This window comes from Chrysemys picta, chromosome 1, assembly GCF_011386835.1.
Source record: "Chrysemys picta bellii isolate R12L10 chromosome 1, ASM1138683v2, whole genome shotgun sequence".
Taxonomy (NCBI): Eukaryota; Metazoa; Chordata; order Testudines; family Emydidae; genus Chrysemys; species Chrysemys picta.
Genome location: NC_088791.1, coordinates 15,963,588 through 15,987,223, shown reverse-complemented (window position 1 = coordinate 15,987,223; position 23,636 = coordinate 15,963,588). Strand labels below are relative to the sequence as shown.

General features: G+C 42.7%; 1 protein-coding gene and 1 long non-coding RNA gene across 2 annotated transcripts; one reads left to right on the top strand and one right to left on the bottom strand.

The window, feature by feature from the left end:
• The first annotated feature begins 46 nt into the window (after positions 1-46).
• NUDT5 (nudix hydrolase 5) lies at positions 47-21,926 on the top strand. Its single transcript, XM_005305023.5, has 10 exons — positions 47-255; positions 7,965-8,061; positions 11,742-11,809; positions 14,794-14,846; positions 16,704-16,811; positions 17,364-17,459; positions 19,454-19,555; positions 19,778-19,786; positions 20,933-20,986; positions 21,714-21,926. The coding sequence occupies exons 1-10, from the start codon at positions 47-49 to the stop codon at positions 21,821-21,823; spliced, it is 906 nt and encodes a 301-aa protein (XP_005305080.4). The 3' UTR covers positions 21,824-21,926.
• LOC135972826 (uncharacterized) lies at positions 16,576-21,751 on the bottom strand. The gene is made up of 3 exons (XR_010589386.1): positions 21,611-21,751; positions 20,710-20,803; positions 16,576-16,952 (listed from the first exon to the last, which is right to left on the bottom strand). It is a non-coding gene; the product is annotated as an uncharacterized LOC135972826 (long non-coding RNA).
• Positions 21,927-23,636: the final 1,710 nt, after the last annotated feature.

The following is a 23,636-nucleotide window of genomic DNA, read 5'->3' as shown; positions in this document are numbered from 1 at the left end:
CGCTCCCGCTGTACCAGGCAGGGGACCCGGCGGGAGGTGCCAGCAGATGCACAGGGGCGGAAGGAGCGGCAGCCGAGACCCGGAAGGGAAATCGGCGAGGGTGGAAGGTTGGGGGTTAAGCGATCCCTGCGCGAGGCTGGGAGCGGGCAGTGAGCGCGGAGGAGCAGCTGGGGAGGGTCCCGGCCAGCCAGTCACCGCGCAGAGGGTAACGGTCAGAGGCGGCTGGAGGGAGGGGCCACGCCGTGTGGAGAGCGGGTGCGGCTAGGGCTCGGGAGAGGGCGGCAGGAGACGGGGGTGGCGTCATGGGGGGCAATGGGGCTGCAGGGAATGGAGGAGGTGTCACGGGGGCAGTAGGGACGGGGGTGGCATAGCAAGCAGCAGGAGAAATGGGGTGGTGTCGGGGGGGAATGGGGCAGTAGGGATGGGGGTTGCATAACGTGGGCAGGGGCAATGGGGCAGTAGGGATGGGGGCAGGGGGAATGGGGTGGTGGTATGGGGGGAATGGGGCAGTAGGGACAGGTGGCATAACGGGGGCAGGGGAAATGGGGTGATGTCATGGGGCGAATGGGGCAGTAGTGTTACCAGCTTTGCCTCTGTTGCTTTTTACAGCTTTGCCTGTTACTTTGGGGTATGCTCATTTATTAAGTTTACTCTTCTTGGGAAGGGAGGTGTTCTGTATTTCTATCAATGTACTACTTGTGTTTTCATATGGAGCTCTACTTCTCCCTCCTGCAAGTTCCTTCCCAGTGGAGCTATCCTGCAGGGCCTAGGTTCTCCAGGGCTGGGTTCTTCTAGCCCAGGGGTGGCCAACCTGTGGCTCTGGCATCACATGTGGCTCTTCAGAAGTTAAAATGTGGCTCCTTGTATAGGTACCGATCTGGAGCTAGAGCTATAGGTGGGAGGCGCTGGGAGCAGTGGCAGGGAGTTGATGGAAGGCTGCTGATGTATTACTGTGGCTCTTTGGCAATGTACATTGGTAAATTCTGGCTACTTCTCAGGCTCAGGATGGCCACTCCTGTTCTAGCCCCAGAATCAGACACACACACATACATTAACAGAGTATCGGGGGTAGCCGTGTTAGTCTGTATCTACAAAAACAATAAGGAGTCTGGTGGCACCTTAAAGACTAACAGATTTATTTGGGCATAAGCTTTCGTGGGTAAAAACCTCACTTCTTCAGATGCATAACTATGCTTATGCCCAAATAAATCTATTAGTCTTTAAGGTGCCACCAGACTCCTTGTTGTTTTTATACATTAACAGAGTGTGTCTGAGAGAACCGGGTTAATCAGCACTCCCAAGCTGACCCCTTATATGTCCCTGGACTCAGTAGGCTGGGTCGAGCAGCATTTCCAAGCTGTCACCCTCATATGCCCCTGCACTCAGCAGACTGGGTTGAGCAGCACTTCAAAGCTAACAAGGAGTCTGGTGGCACCTTAAAGACTAACAGATTTATTTGGGCATAAGCTTTCGTGAGTAAAAACCTCACTTCTTCGGATGCATCAAAGCTGCCACCCTCATATGTTCCAGGTTCAGCACTATCCCCACTTTCACGTTACAGTTGTTCTGGTAGTAATCGGCTTGATGAGCAAACCACATAGGATTTTTGGGCGCTGCAGGGATCTTTCAGCTTAGGTAGGAGCATTGCTGCAGAACGAATGAGGAAACCAAAAAACACTCACGAGGGGCGGGGGGATAGAGAAGCAACCAGCTTAATAATGAAAGTTATTTATTGCCAGTTAATAACCATAGGGGAGCCAAACAAACAAAACAGTTACCGTATTAAATCCAACTTAAACTTGATTATAGAAGTCAGGTTTAGAAAACTATAACTGATCACACAAGTCAGGGTCAGAAGGCTATACTCAGAGAGAGTGAGCTGGGTTCTCACCACTCCATGAAGCTTGAATTGATGGGGGACGGGTCCCAGGTGGTGGTGGTAGCTGAGGGTCCAGAGTGCTGGAGACAGGCAGAGCCCCTAGCATGATCAGTTTGGAGAAGATGAAATCCTAATGGAACCGATGCAGATTTTGGATCCAGGCATCAGAACACTTACTTGAGCATGGGTAAGGTTTTTTTGTAGAGAAACAGTAATGGTTCAAGGGAGAACACTAGCTTTGTTTGTGCAAACTGGTGGCTCAAGGGAGAATACCAAAGTTGTTTTGTTCAGGCTAGACAATAGGAACTGATCATTCCTGGCTTTGGGCGGTGTTTCTTGGCGGGAGCTCACAACGCAATTAGGGAGCTTCGCTATTTTGGATACCCATAAAGGATTTATTACTAGAATTAGTCTGATAATTAATGAGCTGGGTGTGTGCAGGTGTAGGTTCGTTACCATCTGGAGCAGAGATTCCCCATGATGCAGTGCTTCTCTGCTTCTATGTTCCCATAGTTCCTTGCGGTTCTTGCCTTGGAATCTCTGTTCCCCATTCTGTTTGCTAATGTAGATGCCTCCTTGTCCCATCTCCGATGCAAATGAGGCTAGGGGAGTTTCCTTAATCCTGTCATCCTTATCCCAGAGGTTTAGGTGTCTCTCTCCCTGCCTTTTCATTGCTTTTTGTAAGTCTGTCTTCTGATCAATTTTGATTCAAGCAGAGGCTTGGGGGGGAGGTCTTTTGTGAGTCAGGCACCCTGGGTACTACACCCTGGTTTCCCAAGAACACAGACCTGACGGGTAACAGTAGGGATGGACATGGCATAACGGGGAGCAGGAGCAATGGGGCAATGTTACAGGGGGAATGGGTCAGTAGGGACAGGGATGGCATAAGGGGGGCAGGGGAAATGGGGCAGAGTCTGGGGGGATGGGGCACTAGGGATGGGGTGGCATAAGGGGGTGCAGGAGGTACATGGCTTCTCCTCCTCCTTTGGGGATGATTCCTCATTGCCAGGACATCATATCAGTTTTCCATTACCATGGTGGATGGGTTGGAGGCAGGGGTGGAGAAGTAACCAGCTGCCAGTGTCCTCCCTGGGACAGAGCCATATGCTCTTCCCCCGGCGGTGTGGGTGGGTGGCCCATTTCAAACAGTTGACAAGTTGTGTAATGACCCATCCACTCCCAGTCTTTATTCAGGCCTAATTTGATAGTGTCAAATTAGGAGTGGATGGGTCATTACACAAACTAAAAACTATTTTCCCATCCTAATTTTTCCCCCTACTGTTACTCTCACCTTCTTGTCAACTGTTTGAAATAGGCCACCCTGATTACCACTACAAAAGTGATTTTTCCTCCTGCTTATAGCCCACTTTAATTGAATTGTCCCGTTAGAATTGGTAAGGCAACCCCCATCTTTTCATATACTCTGTATATATAGCTTCCGACTGTATTTTCCACTCCATGCATCTGATGAAGTGGGTTTTAGCCCACAAAAGCTTATGCCCAAATAAATCTGTTAGTCTCTAAGGTGCCACAAGTACTCCTCGTTGTTCTCCCCTTTTGTGTTTCTCTTCATGCCTTTTACGCTGTAGCCCTTTGCACTCAGAACTAGCCTTGCAGAAGGTGCACAAAATTATTATACTCCCTTAATTCAGATTCTTCTAAATTGGGCTAACTCACCTAAATCCTCACCTCTCCATTAACTGAAACAGACTTTGTAATAATAATTGCAATGTTTTGATAACCATCCTCTGGCTATCTAAAGCAGTTTTTCTTTCTCTCCATTTAGAACATAACCCCAATGAGGCAAGGACCATTTATTCCTTGATATCCTGTACAGTGCTCAGTAGGCCATCAGTGCTAATAAACATCAGAGCAGAAATGTAACATTGCCATCCTGATACTTGGCAACCATTGATTTCTTTTCCTTTTGGCTGTTATTTTCATGTTCTTTCTCAGTGCTCAAGTTAGTGTACTATTTGCCTTCTTTAGTTGTTTTTTTAGGCTTGGTCTACACTCTACAGTACCAACTTGTGTTGGTATAACTATGTCACTAAGGGGCATGGATTTTCCACACTCCTGAGCAACGTAGTTATACTGACCTAACCCCTAGTGTAGACAGTGCTATGTCACTCATTGACATAGCTGCTGCTCTTGGGAAAGTGAAGTTCCTACGCTGACAGAAGTGTTCCCGTCAGCATAGGTAGTGTCTTCACTAAGTGCTACAACAGCGCAGCTGCAACACTAAGGGTATGTCTTCACTACCCACCGGATTGGCGGGCAGTGATTGATCCAGCGGGGATCGATTTATCGCGTCTAGTCTAGATGCGATAAATCGACTCCTGAGCACTCGCCCGTCGACTCCTGTACTCCAGCTCGGCAAGAGGCGCAAGCAGACTCACCGCGTGAAGGTACCACGGTAAGTCGATCTAAGTACGTCGACTTCAGCTACGTTATTCACATAGCTGAAGTTGCATAACTTAAATCGATTCTCCCCTCCCACCCCCAGTGTAGACCAGGGCTAAGTGTAGACAAGCCCTTAGCCTCATTAGTGATGTTGGCACAGTTCAACAAATGAAGCTGGACTTGGGCTGCTAGCTGCTTCTAGCAGCAAATCCATATGCATTTGTGCAATGCAAATGCAGTGGCTATTGGTGGCAGATCAGTGGATTTAAAAGATTATTTAGAATCTGGAGGACAAATCATTGCAAATATACCCATCAAGGTGCTGTAGGAAAAATTTTGTACTTAAACTACTTGACAGTATCCCCTGAGAGCATTTTTTTGAAAGACATCCTAGAGTGGGAAGAAACCTGGATATTTAGTTTAGTCCTGAGCTTGTTTCTGAACAGCATACTCAAGCTGCTGCTAAATCTGGTTGCTATCAATTGGGAAACATAGCTGGGATCAGATCATGCCTTTTGAAGACTGATTTAGGGAAGCTTATCCATGTTTTATTACATCTTGGGTAGCTTATTGTAATGTTCTTGCAGCAGGGCTAACCTCTAAGCTGATTTGTAGGCTTTAGTTGGCTCAATTCTGAATTGCTTCAAGGATAAGTTTAAAAACTGATTTGGGTGTGTGTGTGTGGGGGGGGGGGGGGGGGGTTGGGAGGTTACCTTCAAGAGAGGTCTGATCAGAATGTGGAATTAACAGTGAGACCAAACTCACTCCTCAGATAAGCAGGTCTGAATTGAGCCCCAGGAGAGGTGAGTGGAGCAGATAGTGTGACAAATTTAGTGTCCTATATTACTAGCCCTAAGAGGCAAGTGGACAGGACTAGGTGGACCTAAGTTTCTGCCCACGTTTACAAGTACGTATCAGCTGTTAGGCTGAAAATGCAAGCGAAACCGGAATTCACAATTTTGATGATTTTTTTTTTTTAACTGAAATCAGGATTTTAAAATTGCACTGCTAGCCATAAAGCATTACATTAATGGCGTTCATCTAATCCTGATACAGGACTACACATTGTTGTAGGTGATAGTACAAGAGAACATCCTGTTCCAGGGCTTTGGTATGATGTGGGTCCATAGATCTGATGCACAAATACAATGCAACTTTAGACCAGCTTATTTTCCATTGCAGTTAATTTTGTTTATTAATCTTTAACTGTGTTGCTGCTCTCAAATTATGACAGCGTATGAATCATAACCCTCAATGAGCCAAATTATATTTCAGTGTTTTGACACCTGAAAGTCCTGGTTCCATGCCATCTGCAGAATGTGGAAATCTGACACTTCTTTCAAAAACCTTGTCTAAATGTCACTCAGAGTTATTGCACCAACTAGTGGAAAATATCAAAACTGCTGAAGCAGAGATACTGACCTGAATAAAACCTTGGTGTAAGCTCAAAACTTGTCTCTCTCACCAACAGAAGTTGGTCCAGTAAAAGATATTACACTTCACCTACCTTGTCTCTCTAATATCCTGGGACAGACATGGTTACAGCAACACTGCGTATGTCTAATCTCTATCATTGTCTCTTTCTGAAACGGTTGTGAAATAGAAGGAGGCATTTTCTGTCTATTTTGGATTCTGATATTACTAACCATTCAAGCTTAGTTTATTATAGAACATATGTGACAAATTTTCCTTGTATCTCTTTGTTGCAGGTCTAATTTAACAATAACTTTAAAGTCTGAGTCTTCTTTGTGAAAGATGCTTTGGCTTCATCCTGCAGTCATTAAGCTGGCAAGGACTCTGTCATGGGATACACGCACTGCTAGGATGGTGCCTCCTCCTGGCTACTCTGGGGATTGGCTCCCTCCAGCTCTGATGCCCTCTTCCATCATCCCACCCTCACAACAGCCCCACTTGCTCTATGGGATTCTATGCAACTTCTGTTTGTAACACAGCCCTCCAACCACCTCACTATAGGGTCCTCCCCTTTCAGGGTAACAAAGTCTCTCCTGACCACCTGTCCGGCTGCCTTTCCAGGCCATCCTCTAATCTAAGACTATGCCACTATCCCAGTGGGTGATAGGGGAACCCAGGCCCACCCACTACTCCAGGTTCCAGCACAGCAATCCTCTGTCTCATGGTCTGCTTATGCTAAGATCCCATTGCTATTTCCCTCTGCTCTTTCCTACTTCCCTTCTCTTTCTCTGTGTTCTCTGGGGTTCAATTCAAGTGCCCAATTCTCAGGGAAAGACTGTCGCCTACAGCCCACTGCTGTTCTCAGCTTGCTGGCTTTGTACAGGCCCGCCTATACCTGCTCAGCTGAGCTTCATCTTCTGTTAGGGCTTGCCTATCTAATTCTTCCCCAAGTGCAGCCTGGTGTGTTAATTAGCCCCTTCCTAGCAACCTTAACCCTTTCAGGTGAGGTGTGGCATGAAAACTCCATCACAGACCCCATAACACCTATGAGTCTCTCTGGCCTGAGTATGGATTGTAGATTTGGGCCTGTAATAAATTAGTTGTGTTTCTGTAGTAGTATTGTATAGCATCCTCCAGAATATGTAACATGCCTTGTCTTCATAGGACGGTGCTAGGGGAGATGTGCCACCGTGCATATACCCAAGAAAGCTGAGATAAGCACATGTCCAGTACTTTAAAAATATAGAATGGATTTTGTGAAAGAACAAGCTAAAGTCAGATGTACAGCAAGCAAGTACTGTGCAAGTTTCCCCACCCGTTGGTCATTTCTCATGATCATTATCCAGCGCATCCTGAAGTTGGGGGAAAGACTCCTATTGGCTTCGCTGAGAGTTGGTGTAGGCTCATAAACAGTAAATAAAAAGCTATTAGGTCATTTCTTCCACCTCAATGCCAATGCTGGATTGTTCTCCAGTGGGTTTTTTCCTCCCCTTCTGCTTTGTCCTGTCTGTTATCTCATTTCAGTAGCAACCCTGGGCTTCCTTTGAAGAGTAGCTTCTGTACTAAACCTATATAATAGTTTTGTGATGTAGACAAAGCACCAACCATTTCACTGACTTGAACCCAAGATTTTAGTGGTAAAAATGCACAGCTCTGCATCAGTGTGCTGCCTGGCATGTCTTCTGCTTTAGAACTAGACAGGACAAATTCATTGGAAAATGGATAATCCTGCAGTGCCTCTTGAGTGGGAAAGGGACTGAATGACCTAAATGATTTTTTTTCTAGTCTAATTGCTGAGATTCCTCATTCTCAGCAGTGGTGGTTTTCACTCTGAATTCCCTTTGATATTTGGGGTTAATTCCTTAACCTTACCTGTGTCATGCTTTGTCCTCTAGGCCAGTTCGCATGCTGTGGCAATAGTGTATTGAGCTAAGATTCCATTGAGAGCAAAGTAGCACTGTGACTTAAAATGGGCAACCCTAGTCGTGCACCCTGCCATGCATGGCCTATAAATACTGTGGGGCAGCTCCTCAGCTGGTGCAAATTGCACTAGCTCTTTTGCAGTCAGTGAAGCCATGAGAATTTATATCTTCTGAAGATCTACCCCCATATATCTTAGCAGCATCCATGATGTTTGCAAGCTGATGAGTGTGTGACCTTAAGTGTTAATGAAGCGTGTTTAGGAGAATGATTTGTTAATTCAGAATGCATGGATGAATGGTTTGACTTTACTCTGAAGGTAAATGTTCTTTAATTCTCTGTTTTGTAGTAGTGTGGACTTTGTGCAGGAGACATCCCTGAAAATGGAAAACAACACAACCACAGAGATTCTGAAATCTACCAGACCATCCATCCTTAAAGAAGAGGTATAAAGCATTTATTTTTGTCATGTTTATATTTTTTTAACAACTAATTTTAACATTTATTTAAGGCTGCTATTGAATGTTGGAAAATATTACATCTGTGCAGAGTGAGAGAACCTTACGCTATGTAGCGTGGTAGATGTATGAAGATAGGGCTTTTGTCCTGAAGTCATTACAGTCAAAGTAGGTGACATGCAGATGAAAGATGAGGAACTTTCACCTTAAAATAATCATAGAAATTACACAAAGGTTATCTAGTGCATCTCCCCTCTCCCTCAGACCCGCCCTCCCCAGACACAGTTTGTTCCCGACAATACTTCCTAGGCTGTTCAGGGTAGTTTTGAATGTCTGAAATAATGGGACTTTCACCACTTCCCTGGAGAGATCATTCCACTGTAACTGAATTCACTGCTTTCTGATATTCAGCCTACATTTTCCTTTCCTTAAAGATGACCTGCAAAGGATTTTTAAAAATTGTGTGTGCGCCCTTTTTTTTTGCTGCTTTATGGTATATAAAGGGCACCTGAAACGTTTTTGTTTTTTAGTTTTTTTTTCAACAGTTTGTTCTTGTTCCTATCTTAGCAGTATTGGAAATATCAGATCTAGTCCTCTCTGGTTATAGTGGTGGTGTCCAGGGAGTATTGTGGACGTTTACTCTGAGCTTGTGCACCTTAACTGAAGCTGCAGGAGTACTGAGTCTTTAAACAGTGAAATCCTTTCTCTAAAGTGTTTGTTAGCCTTTGGAGTTAAATGGTTGTTTAAAAAAGGACTTTTAAACTGTTGTATTAAAAATCTCTTCCCCTTTCAGTTGGTCAGCTTTCATTCTCTTGATGCTTTTGGTGTCATAATTTCATTAGATCTCCAGTCACTATAGTTTTCCATGGCAGAAAAGACCCAAATTTCTTACGTAAACAAGCAAGTAGGAAAACTTGAACATTTCAGAGGTTTTAATTTTTCAATGAAGCAAAACTGGGCACAAGTCTTTTCAGGCTACTTTAATTTCAGCCTATTACTCCTCAATCCCTTTTGCTATTCTAAATGATTCTTCTTCTGCTTTGTCTTTTGCACCCTCCAAATAGTGGTAGCAGGTTGTAGCCAGCTCTAGTATATTTCAGGTCATTTGTGTTTCCCTGTGCCATGCTGGTTTTCACCAGACTTCTTGTGGCATTGTTTGAGAATAGAAGTCACAGCCCCTCTGCCCACGACCTTTTACTAAAGCAATTGTGTATTTCTGATTCTGAGTCACCTAACATTGGAGTAGAGTTTCTCTCTAAGGCACCTGCTGGTTGTGCCCTCTGTTTCTGCAGTCAGGTTATGTTGGAGAAGAGCAGATTTTATTGGCACATAACCGCAATAGAGAGATGTCACAAATAGAAGGTGATTCAAACTGAACATGCTTAGCTCAACGTTATGTGAAGCGTCGTTAGCTAAGGTCTAAGCAAAGGATTTGTCTCTCACAGCATAAAGCTTTCTCTCTCTATCAGCTGGCACAGAGTTTGACCATGCATCCAACCAGGCATGTGACAGCAAAGATTCTTTTTTCTTTCTAGGTAACACTGAGGGCTTTGTAGTTCTCCAGTAGCATGTAATTCACCTGGACTTTGGGGTGGATTCTGGAGTATTTAAATAACAACCACTCACAGGAGGTGCTGGATGACCTATACCCTGTTAACTATTACACTGGATTGCCTCTTAATTGCAGCTTTTGGCCTCTGTTGGTATACCAGACATTCTTATGACAGGTATCCTGTTTTACTACATACATGGCATCCCCTTTTGCCGCCTCCTTTCTCAGGTTTGGATGTGGTCCCATTCCTGGTAAATTTAGTCATTTCTTCCTCCCTCACGCTTTCTTGGAGCTGACTGATATGGTTCTGACTTCCGCCATTCTCCCCTTTGCTATTTAACAATGCCGAGATAGATACTGGGGTAATGATTTGCCGGGTTTGCTGCCTATGCAACATTGTTGGGCCACAATCAGTAATCCAGGCCTTTATATCGTCTGCAAAGTTTAAAAATAATTGTTCAATCCCCATTAACTCAAAGACGCAGAAATCTTGTTTTTTTTTTTTTTTTTTTTTTTTTTTTTTTAAATTAAAATATATAATTCCCTTGGTTTGGGCTGCAACTGCAACATGATTTTCATCTCTTCCTATTTTGGGTCTCATGCAGTTTATTCCCTGTATGCCTTAGGAGTTAATTCAAAGCAATAAAATATACCTGGGTGCTTGCAATCCAGTCTTATATAAGTCTGAATGCTTCCTACATGTTACACCTTGGCAAAGGAATTAGAAACTTCACCTTCTCCATTCCTGCTACACTGTTGTGACCACAGATCATCCAAAAGCCCTTGGAAAGTATTTCTGTCTTCCTGTAATTCAAGGATAACTTAGGACAACCTTGCAAAATAACCATGTAAATTTCCAGGCACAAAATCTACTTGGCCACCTTTACCATGGCGATGGAAAAGCGGTTGACATTTTGTTTGCCCCTCAAAATAACTGACTTGTCCCAGGCAAGTAGACAAGTAGAATGCTGTAAGATGGACTTAGAATTGGTTTTAGGGATGAAGTGAGATGATCCGTTTCCATAGTCAGTTACTGAATTCTTAGATTACTGGTGGCTCAGTCTCTGTCTCTTCATTCTGTGCTTGTTTTTCTCTCTTCACATGCTCTAGATGTTGCTGTTCTTTTTTGGGCTGTGTTCTTTTTCTCTTTCTAGCAGGAGTTTCTCCAATTTCATGACCTTTGTGGCCAGATGTCCCATATACTCCCAGGCCTGGTCTACACTACAAAAATTTGATGTATTAGCCACCTGAGACTACACTGCATCACCCTGCTGATGTAACCTATCCCCAAGCCTCCTAGTCCTGTGCAGGATGTTAGAAACAAGTCTTCTGTCTGCCCTCCCAGCAGCCATTTAATTAGCAAAGACTACTCCACCCTTACAGTGCAAGCCATAATAAATGAGAGAAACAGCAAAACTAATATCTAGTTCCACCTCTCCTCAAGGGATCACAGACGAATGGGCAAAACACTAGGTGGAGGGAAGTTAAGAATACCTCTGCTCAGCCAAAAAGCCCACAGGCATCTGGGTGGCCATGGAGTTGATAGTAATGATAATGCATAGAGCTTTCCATTGGTAGAGCTCCAAAGACCTTCAAATCAGGTAAGAATCACTATCCCTATGTTACAGATGGGGAGAATGGTGACAGTCCCAAAATGAGTCAGTGGCAGAGTTGGGAATAGAACCAATTCTCCTGACTCCCAGATAACCGGGCTGTCACAACCCCCATCATGGCTAAAGCCCATATAGGCAAATTCTCCATACCCCTTTTTCACACAGCTGAAACCAGCCCCCTGCTAGGGGCAAGGCATTGCCTTCCTGTTTTATTTTAAAGATTAAGGCTGAGACTTTCAAAGCAGCCCAAAGGAGTTGGGCACCCAAATCCCACCAAATTTCCTTGAAACTCCTTTGAAAATCCCAGCCTAGCTGTACATACATCACATGAGTTATTTTCAATTCCTATTTCAAGAACTCAGTGCATGCATTTACACGCTAGTATTACAGCTTCCCACACACACTGGATTTGCAGCTTGTCTTTCCAAAACAACAACAAAATTGCCCAGCAAATTTCCATGGGGACAATGCCCCAACTTGTTTAATTTATTATTCTTTGTTAGGCAATCGCAGAAAGAAAATGGGTGAAGCTTGAACAGACGACCTATGTTGATCCCTCAGGTAAAACCAGGTAATTTCCTTGCTGAGACATTTTAAAATTCTTGTAGTTCTTCCCAGTTTCTCTGTCTGAACCAGCCAAAGGCTATGGAATGTGAGCACCTATAAACCAATTACTTGACATACTGGGCTAGATTACCCCTTTGACATTAATGCAGTTATTCTGAGGAAGAATTTGACCTTTTTTGTTGTTGGAATATGTGTTAGCAGATATACTTTGTCCTGTAGCTTAATACCTTGGATTTGGTCCATGTGTTTATCTTGCGGTTCCAGTCATTTGCAAAGATGCTGTGCAGACCTAATGCTGCAAGGTTTTAACATGCAAACAGATGATTATCAAGAGCTCCCTTTGGTTTTTCTGGTCCTTCCCAAAGAACTCCCTTTCCCCTGTTGATGGCATGATGTCTGAGACTGTGCAGGGTCTTGCATACTGTTGGGATGCTATTGTTTGGAGTAGGGGTGGTCTTGCCTGTTTCTTACCCTCTCATTCATATTCTCGGGCCTGTCTAATTCTCTTCATGTCTCAGATAAATCTATCTTTTTAATCAGTCATGATGACTGGAAATGACAGTGCTACCTTATTTTCCTTCTTCCTAGAGCATTGGGGTCCTTTCTGATTGCTCTCTCTAAAGTCTCCTTCCCCTGTAAGAGTAGCCTCAAGAAGTGGCAGTGATTGAGGCCTGTGTGAAAGGTTTATTTTTTGTGTCAGTCCCATCACTTACTTTTGATTTGCAAGAGAGGCTGTGTCATTTTTTGACTTCCAGTTACTAACAGGAATGGGTAACTGAGCTAGGAGCTTTCAGAGTAACCTGCTTTTATTTTCACGTAATGATTGTTATGCATGAGGCACACGGAATGTAAGTATTTGCTTATTGCTTTTTCCAGGCAAAATTAGTCAGTCTATAAAACCTGTCCCTTCTATTTTATGTTGCAGCTCTTCAAAATAACTATTCTAAATACATTGACCTGCTGACTTAATTTCACCTCTGTGCTTCAGTTTCCCCATCTGTAAAATGGGGATAATGACACTTGTCTTCCTTTGTAAAGTGCTTTGAGATCCATGGATGCAAAATGCTATATAAGAACTAAATATTATTAGGGCTGTCAATCGCAGTTAACTCATGTGATTAACTCAAAAAATCACGATTAATTGTAGTTTTAATTGCACTGTTAAATGATAGAATACCAATTGAAATTTATTAAATATTTTTGGATGTTTTTCTACATTTTCAAATATACTGATTTCAATTACAACACTGAATACAAAGTGTATAGTGCTCACTTTATATTTTTTTATTACAAATATTTGTACTGTAAAAATTAAACAAAAGAAATAGTATTTTTCAATTCACCTCATTCAAGTACTGTAGTGCAAACTCTATCGTGAAAGTGCAACTTACAAATGTAGGATTTTTGTTGTTGTTACATAACTGCACTAAATAATAAAACTGTAAAACTTTAGAGCTTACAAGTCCGCTCAGTCCTACTTTTTGTTCAGCCGGTCGCTAAGACAAACAAGTTTCTTTACATTTACGGGAGATAATGCTGCCCGCTTCTTATTTACAATGTCACCTGAAAGTGAGAACAGGTATTTGCGTGGCACTTTTGTAGCCGGCGTTGCAAGGTATTTGTGCCAGATATATTAAACATTCGTATGCCCCTTCATTCTTCGGCCACGATTCTAGAGGACATGCTTCCATGCTGATGACGCTCGTTAAAAAACTTATACATTAATTAAATTTGTGACTCAACTCCTTGGGGGGAATTGTATGTCTCCTGTTCTGTTTTACCTGCATTCTGCCATATATTTCATGTTATAGCAGTCTTGGATGGTGACCCAGCACATGATGTTCGTTTTAAGAACACTTTCACTGCAGATTTGACAAAACGCAAAGAAGGAACCCATGTGAGATTTCTAAAGATAGTTACAGCACGCGACCCAAGGTTTAAAACTCTGAAGTGCCTTCCAAAATCTGAGAGGGATGAAGTGTGAAGCATGCTTTTAGAAGTCTTAAAAGAGCAACATTCCAATTAGGAAACTACAAAACCCAAACAAGAAAACAACCTTCTGCTAGTGGCATCTGACTCAGATGATGAAAATGAACATGTGTCGATCCGCACTGCTTTGGATCATTATCGAGCAGAACCCATTATTAGCATGGACACAGGACCTCTGGAACGGTGGTTGAAGCATGAAGGGACATACGAATCTTTAGTACATCTAGCATGTAAATATCTTGTGATGGCAGTTATGACGGTGCCATGCAAATGCCTGTTCTCATTTTCAGGTGACATTGTAAATAAGAAGCGGGCAGCATTATCTCCTGCAAATGTAAACAAACTTGTTTGTCTGAATGATTGGCTGAATAAGAAGTGGGACACAGTGGACTTGTAGGCTCTAAAGTTTTACATTGTTTTATTTTTGAATGTAGTTATATTTTGTACATAATTCTGCATTTGTAAGTTCAATTTCATGATAGAGACTGCACTACAGTACTTGTATTTTTCAATTCACCTAATGCTATTTCTTATGTTTTTTACAGTGCAAATATTTGTAATCAAAAATAGTGAGCATTGTATTCTGTTGTAATTGAAATCAATATATTTGAAAATGTAGAAAACATCCAAAAATATTTAAATAAATGGTATTCTATTATTAACAGCGTGATTAATCATGCGATGAATCAAGATTACTTTTTTTTTTATTGTCCTAAGCAACCACCAAAAATCATTTGCTAGCAAGACTCTCTCTCTAACTAAAGGTGAAACAAAATTGAGACTGAGACCTTACGGATACTTTACAGTAATCACTTAGTATAGTGGCTTGCCTCTTGGCAGTTGCTAATCAGTACGATTCTCACTGTATGTTTGCATGTTTTGCTTTTGAATGAAGGTAGCAAAGTTTCAAGTTGGCTATTTGTGTGGAAAGCAGGTATATTTAGTACACTTCCTTTTTTAGGATTAACACATCCACTTTCTCTTCTTCTTACCCAACAGAATTTGGGAAACCGTAAAGCGTACTACCAAGAAAGAGGACAGTTCAGCTGATGGTATGGCAACAGTTACATTTTTGTGCATAACTTCTTCTAATATTAATAATGATGAGGTGGTCTGCTTCCATAAATGGCGACAACTGACACAATAAAAAGGTGCAGAGAATGGGAGTAAAATAAAATGAATAGTGTAAATCATGTAGAAGTATGGGCTGGATAAATGGACTATAAAGTGGATAGAAAGCTGGCTAGATCGTCGGGCTCAACAGGTAGTGATCAATGGGTCCATGTCTAGTTGGCAGCCGGTATCAAGCGGAGTGCCCAAGGATCGGTCCTGGGGCCGGTTTTGTTCAATATCTTCATTAATGATCTAGAGGATGGTGTGGACTGCACCCTCAGCAAGTTTGCAGATGACACTAAACTGGGAGGAGTGGTGGATACGCTGGGAGGAGTGGTGGATACGCTGGAGGGTAAGGATAGGATACAGAGGGACCTAGACAAATTAGAGGATTGGGCCAAAAAAAAATCTGATGAGGTTCAACAAGGACAAATGCAGAGTCCTGCACTTAGAATGGAAGAATCCCATGCACTGCTATAGACTAGGGACCAAGTGGCTAGGCAGCAGTTCTGCAGAAAAGGACCTAGGGGTTGCAGTGGACAAGAAGCTGGGTATGAGTCAACAGTGTGCCCTTGTTGCCAAGAAGGCTAACAGCATTTTGGGCTGTATAAGTAGGGGCATTGCCAGCAGATCGAGGGACATGATCATTCGGCATTGCTGCGGCCTCATCTGGAGTACTGTGTCCAGTTTTGGGCCCCACACTACAAGGAGGATGTGGAAAAATTGGAAAGAGTCCAGCAGAGGGCAACGAAAATTATTAGGGGCCTCTGAGGCACATGACTTATGAGGAGAGGCTGAGGGAACTGGGATTATTTAGTCTGCGGAAGAGAAGAATGAGGGGGGATTTGATAGCTGCTTTCAACTACCCAAAAGGGGGTTCCAAAGAGGATGGATCTAGACTGTTCTCTGTGGTACCAGACGACAAAACAAGGAGTAATGGTCTCAAGTTGCAGTGCGGGAGGTTTAGGTTGGATATTAGGAAAATCTTTTTCACTAGGAGGGTGGTGAAGCACTGGAATGGGTTACCTAGGGAGGTGGTGGAATCTCCTTCCTTAGAGGTTTTTAAGGTCAGGCTTGACAAAGCCCTGGCTGGGATGATTTAGTTGGGGTTTGGTCCTGCTTTGAGCAGGGGGTTGGACTAGATGACCTCCTGATATTCTATGTATATAGTGCCATAGGGCATGTATGGTGCTGTACTGTTGATCAAGTGTAGCTTAGGAGTAGAGCCTCTGCCCCAAGGAACTTACAAATCAGTACCCTGATTTTTGTGAGTAATCACATTGATGCCATTGTGATGGCTGGAGTAAGAACTGCTTGCATGACTAAGAGTTGCAGGATTAGGCTTTACAGTAAAATATTGCCAGAAAATGGATCCGTGGTCTGGGGAAAATCAGTGTCTGAACAAATATTTGATTTGATCACTTTTCCAATGGGAAGTCAGTTATGGTCCTGGGCAGTCAAAGGATCTGCAGCTTCCGGTTTGGAACCTGTTTGGACAAGGGTGTGGGGGACCAAATTCAAGTGGGAAGACTGTTAAGATTGTAGTAGCAGAGGGAAGACTCTAGGGTACCTGATTGGAGCTGTTGCTTTCAGACCCAGAGTTCCTGATGGCTATTAGGGTTTAAATGGAGTTGAGATCATCCAGCAGAGAGCAATAAATTAGTCATCTTTAGCTCCTTCAGTGCAATTTTATTTTTCAAAGTCAGTGGAAGTTGAGGGTGCTCACAATACATAAATGTCAATGTTTGAACTACTCACATGCTGTGTTTTCGTTGCTCTTTTCTTTATGCTGGCAGGTGTATCAGTTATACCTGTGTTACAAAGAACTCTCCACTATGATTGCATTGTTCTAGTGAAACAATTCAGGCCTCCAATGGGAGGGTATTGCTTGGAATTCCCTGCAGGTAGGTAACAAAAATATGAAGATGAAATACACAGAATGTATGTGTAGTTTACTCTGTCCATCTTGCTGAGGCTTGTAGATTTCAGTGTGTTGTGTCTTTCAGATTCCAAGATCAGTGGTGGTTTCTGTACTAGAATACAGGCTGTTGAGAGAGAGGGATATGTAGTAATGAAAAAAATGTGAAATAGCACCCTGTCAGATTTTATTTGTAGAATCTGTTCAACCCAGTTTTTTTCCCCCCTTTCCCTCCCATCTTCCACTTCCAAAAGAGGGAAAACCCTTTGAGCTTGGCATTGGCATTCTCATTGTGAGAGTTGTAATTCCTTTTGGAGGGAGACAGCATGATTTAGAGGATAGGAGGCAGGAGTCCTGGGTTCTGTTCCTGGATCTGACACTGACCTTCTTGACCTCCCAGTGCCAGTTACCCCATCTGTAAAATAGGGCTGCTGATACTTTACCTTCCATTGTAAAGCTCCCTTAGATCTAAGGATGGACAATGCTGTAAAAGAGCTCAATTTTAACTATTATTTTTAATGTAACGTTTACACCGCAGGCCTCATTGAGGGAAATGAAAGCCCAGAAAGCGCTGCCTTGCGAGAGTTGGAGGAAGAAACGGGGTACAAAGGGGATATCGTTGAATGTTCTCCAGGTCTTTGTTGTTTCTTGACTACCTGACTCAGAGCCAATCCTGCCCCTCTTCATGGTCACAGAATGCCCTAAATTCAATGGATCTACGATGGGTCCGCTGTTCAGGATGGGAAGGGCACAGCGAGGGAGTGTGCACTCCCACAGTACCATATGGCAGTGCCCCAGGACAACACCAAGGAGCCATAGACATAGTCTGTGTGTCTATGACAGATGCGGATCCACTGGATAAAACCCAATACAGAGGGTTATAGAAACAGCTTCACTGTTGCTCTGAGGCATGTGGGGGAATGATTCTGCTCTTAAGGAAGATCCTCATTTACTCATGCTCTGCTCATGGGGCCAAGATTTGGTACTTGGTACAAAAAGTTCAGTAACTTAAAGGTCTGGCGTCTTGTAATTAAAAGGTCTAGATGCCTGGACTTGATTTGACTTCTTCTCCAATAGGTTTAAGTGGCTCTCTTGAACCTACCTACTGAATGAATAGCAGTTGCATCATGCAATCTCTGTGCAAGTCGTCCTCATTTCAGCTGTGCAAAGGAAGGAGAACTCAGGTTCTCAGAGCTGATTAGCAGGAATGGGGAAGAAGGAAGTGCTGCCTGACATCAAAGTCCCCAAATCCTTTGCAGCCAGCATCTGTATTTAAATATTTTGTGCTGCGTGCCACAGAGCAGAGGCAAAACTGGGATTTAAGGAGAACCTTTATAAAGGGGGAAATGCTAGGGAAGAAATGGGAAATCTGGACTATGGATTTGAGCATGTTGCTATTAAGATTGAACTTTGCCCTTCTACTTTTGCACAATTTCCATAGTCTGGAGTGTTGTGTATGTAACTGATGGCAAAACTGGGCTCTTAGTATAGTTTGACTAGGAGCCTGCAGTTTAACCTTTGACGTACAGTGAACGAGGAGAATGTTTGTCACTGCAGTAGAAGCAATCAGTAGGTACTAACACAAATATGAAAAAAAATCTGTGTGTATTTAGAAGAGGAGACCATTGTGGGAAGAACCACTTGTAAGTAGAGCTGGGTGAATAACTAATTTTTTGGTTCAATGGCAGTTCTGAGGGGGGTTGGGGGGAAGAATCAGTTCAGATTGAAGCACATCTGAATAGTTTTTGGAATTTTCAGTGAACTGAAAAAAATCATTTTGGGTCTGTCCAGAGCAGGGATTTGAACCTAGGTCTCCTACTTCAAGTGCAGGCCTCAACTGGACTAACAGGATGCAGCAGCACAACTACTAGCTCCTTCTCCTCTGGCTGTTTTGTGAATAGCCAAAACTGCGTGTGAATCTCACAAATAGTTTTGGGTTGACCAAAACTGCATTTTGTGGCAAATAAACGTTGTCCAAAACATTTTGCCCAGCTCACCTTGTACGAACAAATAACTAACCCAGACTTTTTGCCTGGTTTTGTGATGCATGCTGGTGAAGCTGCCTGCTGAATAAGTTTTCTCTTATTGCAGCAAAGAGTCCTGTGGCACCTTATAGACCAGGGGTCGGCAACCTTTCAGAAGTGGTGTGCCAGTCTTCGTTTAGTCACTCTAATTTAAGGTTTCGCGTGCCAGTAATACATTTTAACATTTTTAGAAGGTCTCTTTCTATAAGTCTATTTAAATTAAAATGCAGAGCCCCCCAGACCAGTGGCCAGGACCCGGGCAGTGTGAGTGCCACTAAAAATAAGCTCGAGTGCCGCCTTTGGCACGTGTGCCATAGGTTGCCTACCCCTGTTAGAGACTAACAGACGTATTGGAGCATGAGCTTTCGTGGGTGACATGCATCCAACGAAGTGGGTATTCACCCACGAAAGCTCATGCTCCAATACGTCTGTTAGTCTATAAGGTGCCACAGGACTCTTTGTTGCTTTTATAGATCCAGACTAACACGGCTACCCCTCTGATACTTTTCTCTTATTGTATCAAATAGATCTGGGTGAAAGTCATGGTGTTAAAATGTCCAGTAGTTTCATCTCTTTCTCATAATGAACATCCTTTACTTTGTAGCTGTTTGCTTGGACCCTGGTTTGACAAACTGCACAACGCACATTGTGACCGTCACCATTAATGGAGATGATGCTTGTAATACAAGACCCATGCAAAAGCCTGGTGAGTCCAGGACATGTACAATATTTAATTTTTATCTGTCTTATTGGAGGGACCGTCCTCTCTAAATATGCTTGGAAACTGTTGAAGGGCTCAGCAATACAGGATTCTAATAACGTCACTGACATTCGTGGGTGTTAGAGCAGGAGCAGGCACTAAGCTCCAATGTGTGTCCAAACTTAGTTTTCTTTGTGTTAACACTTTTCTTTCTTCTTGTCTTTACAGAGGAAGGAGGTATGTTGCTCACTTAACTTCACTGTGGCTCGGAGCACAGCAAGTATGCTTCAGCGGATGTCACCCTGCACTCTGCTCTTCTCTGTGGTCAGGAGATATTTTCTTAACATCATTAGGATCACAGTCCTGATGGTGACACACTGTATGGGCTCCACTGACTTCGGCGCTCTTTAGATCAGACTTGAGATTCCCAAACAATTGTACCACAGCCTGGTTTAAAGGAGGGAAAATTTCAGTTGAAATGGTCTCCATGACCTATCTAGGATCAGTTCCTCGGCTGGTGTAAATTGGTGTAGCTGTATTGAAGCCTGTGGATCTGGCCCCTAGACTGAAACTCTGCAATTGTAAATCCAAATAGGGGGAACTGCTTGGGTAGTTATAGGCAAATAAGCAATACCTTGCATTCCTCAAGCATGTCTGCCCTTGCGTGGCAGGCAACATGTCAAGAAGGAGCCCTCAGTTCTCAGATGTCTGTCATTCTTCCTCCACTCTGTGAAGTTAAACCTTTGTGGTCTCTTACCATACCAAGTATGCAGGCCCAGGTTACATTAACATTTCAACAGTGAAATATCTGATCAGATGGACCAAATAGGGGGGAGGGATAGCTCAGTGGTTTGAGCATTGGCCTGTTAAACCCAGGGTTGTGAGTTCAATCCTTAAGGGGGCCATTTCGGGATCTGGGGCAAAAATCTGTCTGGGGATTGGTCCTGCTTTGAGCAGTGGGTTGGACTAAATGACCTCCTGAGGTCCCTTCCAACTCTGGTATTCTATGATTCTATGAAAGCGGGGGAAGGAGAATAGTGTCTGTCCTTGAAGTACAGTGGTTCCTGTCCCTAATATGTCACCATTCTCCAAGCTAGTTCTGTAGTTATTTCCCAAATTACTGCCTCAAAACTGCATTTCAAAGGCGCCTTTGATCTTGCCTGTGTCTTAATCGCTGAGCTTGGCCGTGTGCCTGGGTGATGATGGTCTCTGGCTGAAGGTGAACCTGAATCCAGTTCCTTGTCTGCCTTCCATCTGAGTATAAAAAGATGGGAATGAAATATACTTCTCAACATTAACTGAACTCTATATCAGATATGACTTGACAGATTAAAGACAATCCTTGTAAAATACACAAATTATCTATTTAATTTTTTTTGCTAGAATTTGTGGAAGTTGTTTCACTACCAAAGAATGATCTACTGCAGAGAATTGACGGTAAGAGCACTTATTTTCTCTTGCACATTAAGCCAGTTAATAAAAGCTTTGAAAATTTCTTAGCTTCTTCACACTTACTGTAAATCAACTCACTTCTTAGCCCCTGTATTCAAGTTTCTCTGGAGATTTCTCAGTCTGGGAGATTTATAACCATTTTTAAAACCAAAACCATCTACTTTCTTAATTCTGTAATCTGGAAAACTTGCATATAACATGCCATGTATCAGGTGAACCTTCAAAATGAGGTTTGTCTTCCAGAAAGGAATGTTCATTAACACAATCTATCCAGCTGCAGTCTTGTTAGAAGCAATTACCAATGCAATGCCTGTTCCAGATAGCTTCCTACATCAGCATAGCTACCCATTTCCACCCCGAGGCTTATCCTGTGTGCTTCAAGTCAGTCCATATGCTTTTTTAATTCATTACTACTAAATTAGTTAGTAATAATGCTCCAGGGGACTAACATGTCACAAGATTTTAAAGGACTAATGTGTTATAAAAGAAATATGGCAAAGCCTCCAAAAATTTTTAAACGTGGCCTGGATTTGTTCTGATACTTCACGCATTGATGCTACTTGTCAGCCTCTGTCTGAAGTCTTCAGAAGTTTGTTTTTAATTTCTTACCCATAGTATGAATATGAACTTGCATCTGCCCCTGTTATGTCTGTCCTGTCCATGCCTTTCTGTTTGGAATTCATTATTATTGGGTGGTTTGGGTGTTTTGCAGAGCTAGTGGCAGAAGACCATATTTTAGTGGATGCCAGAGTTTACGCCTATGCATTGGCACTGAAGCATGCAACACAAAAACCCCTCCAAGTGCCTTTTATGAAGTTCTAAGGCTGCATATGTAACCTCGTTGAATAGTTCCAGGATGGAGTCAAATGGTCAATATAGACTTGGAAGCTGTATGTTTTCTGACAATAAAAGGTCCTGTAGATTACACACAGTATTAAGCAATCATAGTTCCAGGAAAGATTGCTTGAACTACTTGTACTATATAAAGCCTTTCTCTAACTGTTCAATCTCTAACTCTGAATGGAATTTTATCCTTTGCAGAAGAATAAAAAATCATGGCCTGTTAAGAGATCACATCTTTTCCTTGCTCCTTCCTCTTAAAATATTCTTTTATTGTTGAGCACTTCAGTTATGCTGAAACTATACACAGGGGTCACTTAATCCACCATTAAAGTGGAGCTGCTTCCCTGGTATAACACCCTTGGATTAAGGTAAGGGGAGGTAACTTCCCAAACTGACCTACACTAAACCTAGCTGCACAGAATACACCACAAAGCTTGAAGCCTTGGCTTTGCTAAGTATATACACTTTGAAATGGGGTCAGACCAGTGGCATTAACAACATTATGAAAAATGCCCTGTAATCACCTGTCACAAAAAGAAATCAAGCCTTTTGGTTTTTATATCTTCATCAGAGATATCAGCCAAAGTTTTCAAAACTGTCAGTCCCTTAAACGTGTCATGTTGGGTACCCAAAAATCACTAGTCCCTCTTGAAAACTTTGGCTGGTATCTTTGAGGAAGATGTAAAAACAAAGGGCTTGATCTCTTCTGGTCACTGGTGATTCCATGGCATTTTTCATAGTGGTAACTGCATTGGATTGATCCCATTCCAAACGACTACTTTGTAAATCCTATGGTTGCTTAGCATGTAAGATTTCATGGGTCTTCAGCCTTAGTGAGGGGGGAAACTATTTAGGTTCTTTTAATATCATGCTTGGTTGAAATTCTTCTGTGCCACCCATATAATATCTAAGGCTAAATATACACAGTGCTCTACTTCTCATTTCAATGCTATAACAAAAGGGATTTAGTAAATTACCTAAAATAAATGATGGGGGAGGGAGATATTTATATCAGCATTTCTCAGAAGTGCATAAGCAGTCAGTAAGTAACTGAATTTTCATGAGAGTGGCTTTGGTGTGACGAGTTGCACCGCTGTAGCTCTGACGGAGCTTTTAGAGACGTAGCTTTCAAGTTTTCTAGAGGCAGAACGTCAAGCTATAGACTCATGCAATCTTTCTTTCCTAAAGCTCATGGAATTAATACTATAGTGAGTCAAACCCAGTTCAAAGGTAGGATTCAGCTCATGGAATGCTACACCTGATAAACAACTCTTCTCTGCTACTGTTATGCTACTCTTTCTATGTGCTTTTGGGTGTGCTGTATCCTACCATCTTCACAAGAGCAGCACCGGTTGGTTAGCCGGTGAGGGTGAAGGAAAGTAAGTCCAGTTGCAGTTCCAAATTCACATTGAACCTATGCTTGGGTGCCTTCTACTGTAACTGAGTAAACATTTGTTCAGTGGGTGTTACTGCCAAATGTATTTTGTATCAACATCCCACCCATGGACATACATGATGTCACCAAAACAATCTTCAAACATACTAAATGAGAATCTGTACATTCATACGCTTTGGCTATCTTATGATTTAAGTCTATTACTACTATGCAATATGTGCATGGGGGGGAACACTGCAGACATTAAAGGAAACTAAATGGAGGATAGTGATATCAAAACATGTCTAACAACTCTGTTCATACACATTTTTTGTATATTACTGGATGTTTTCGACCCCAGGTTCTGTATAAAATAGCACAGGTGCATAGAGGTAGTGTAAAATTCAATTAGTACTT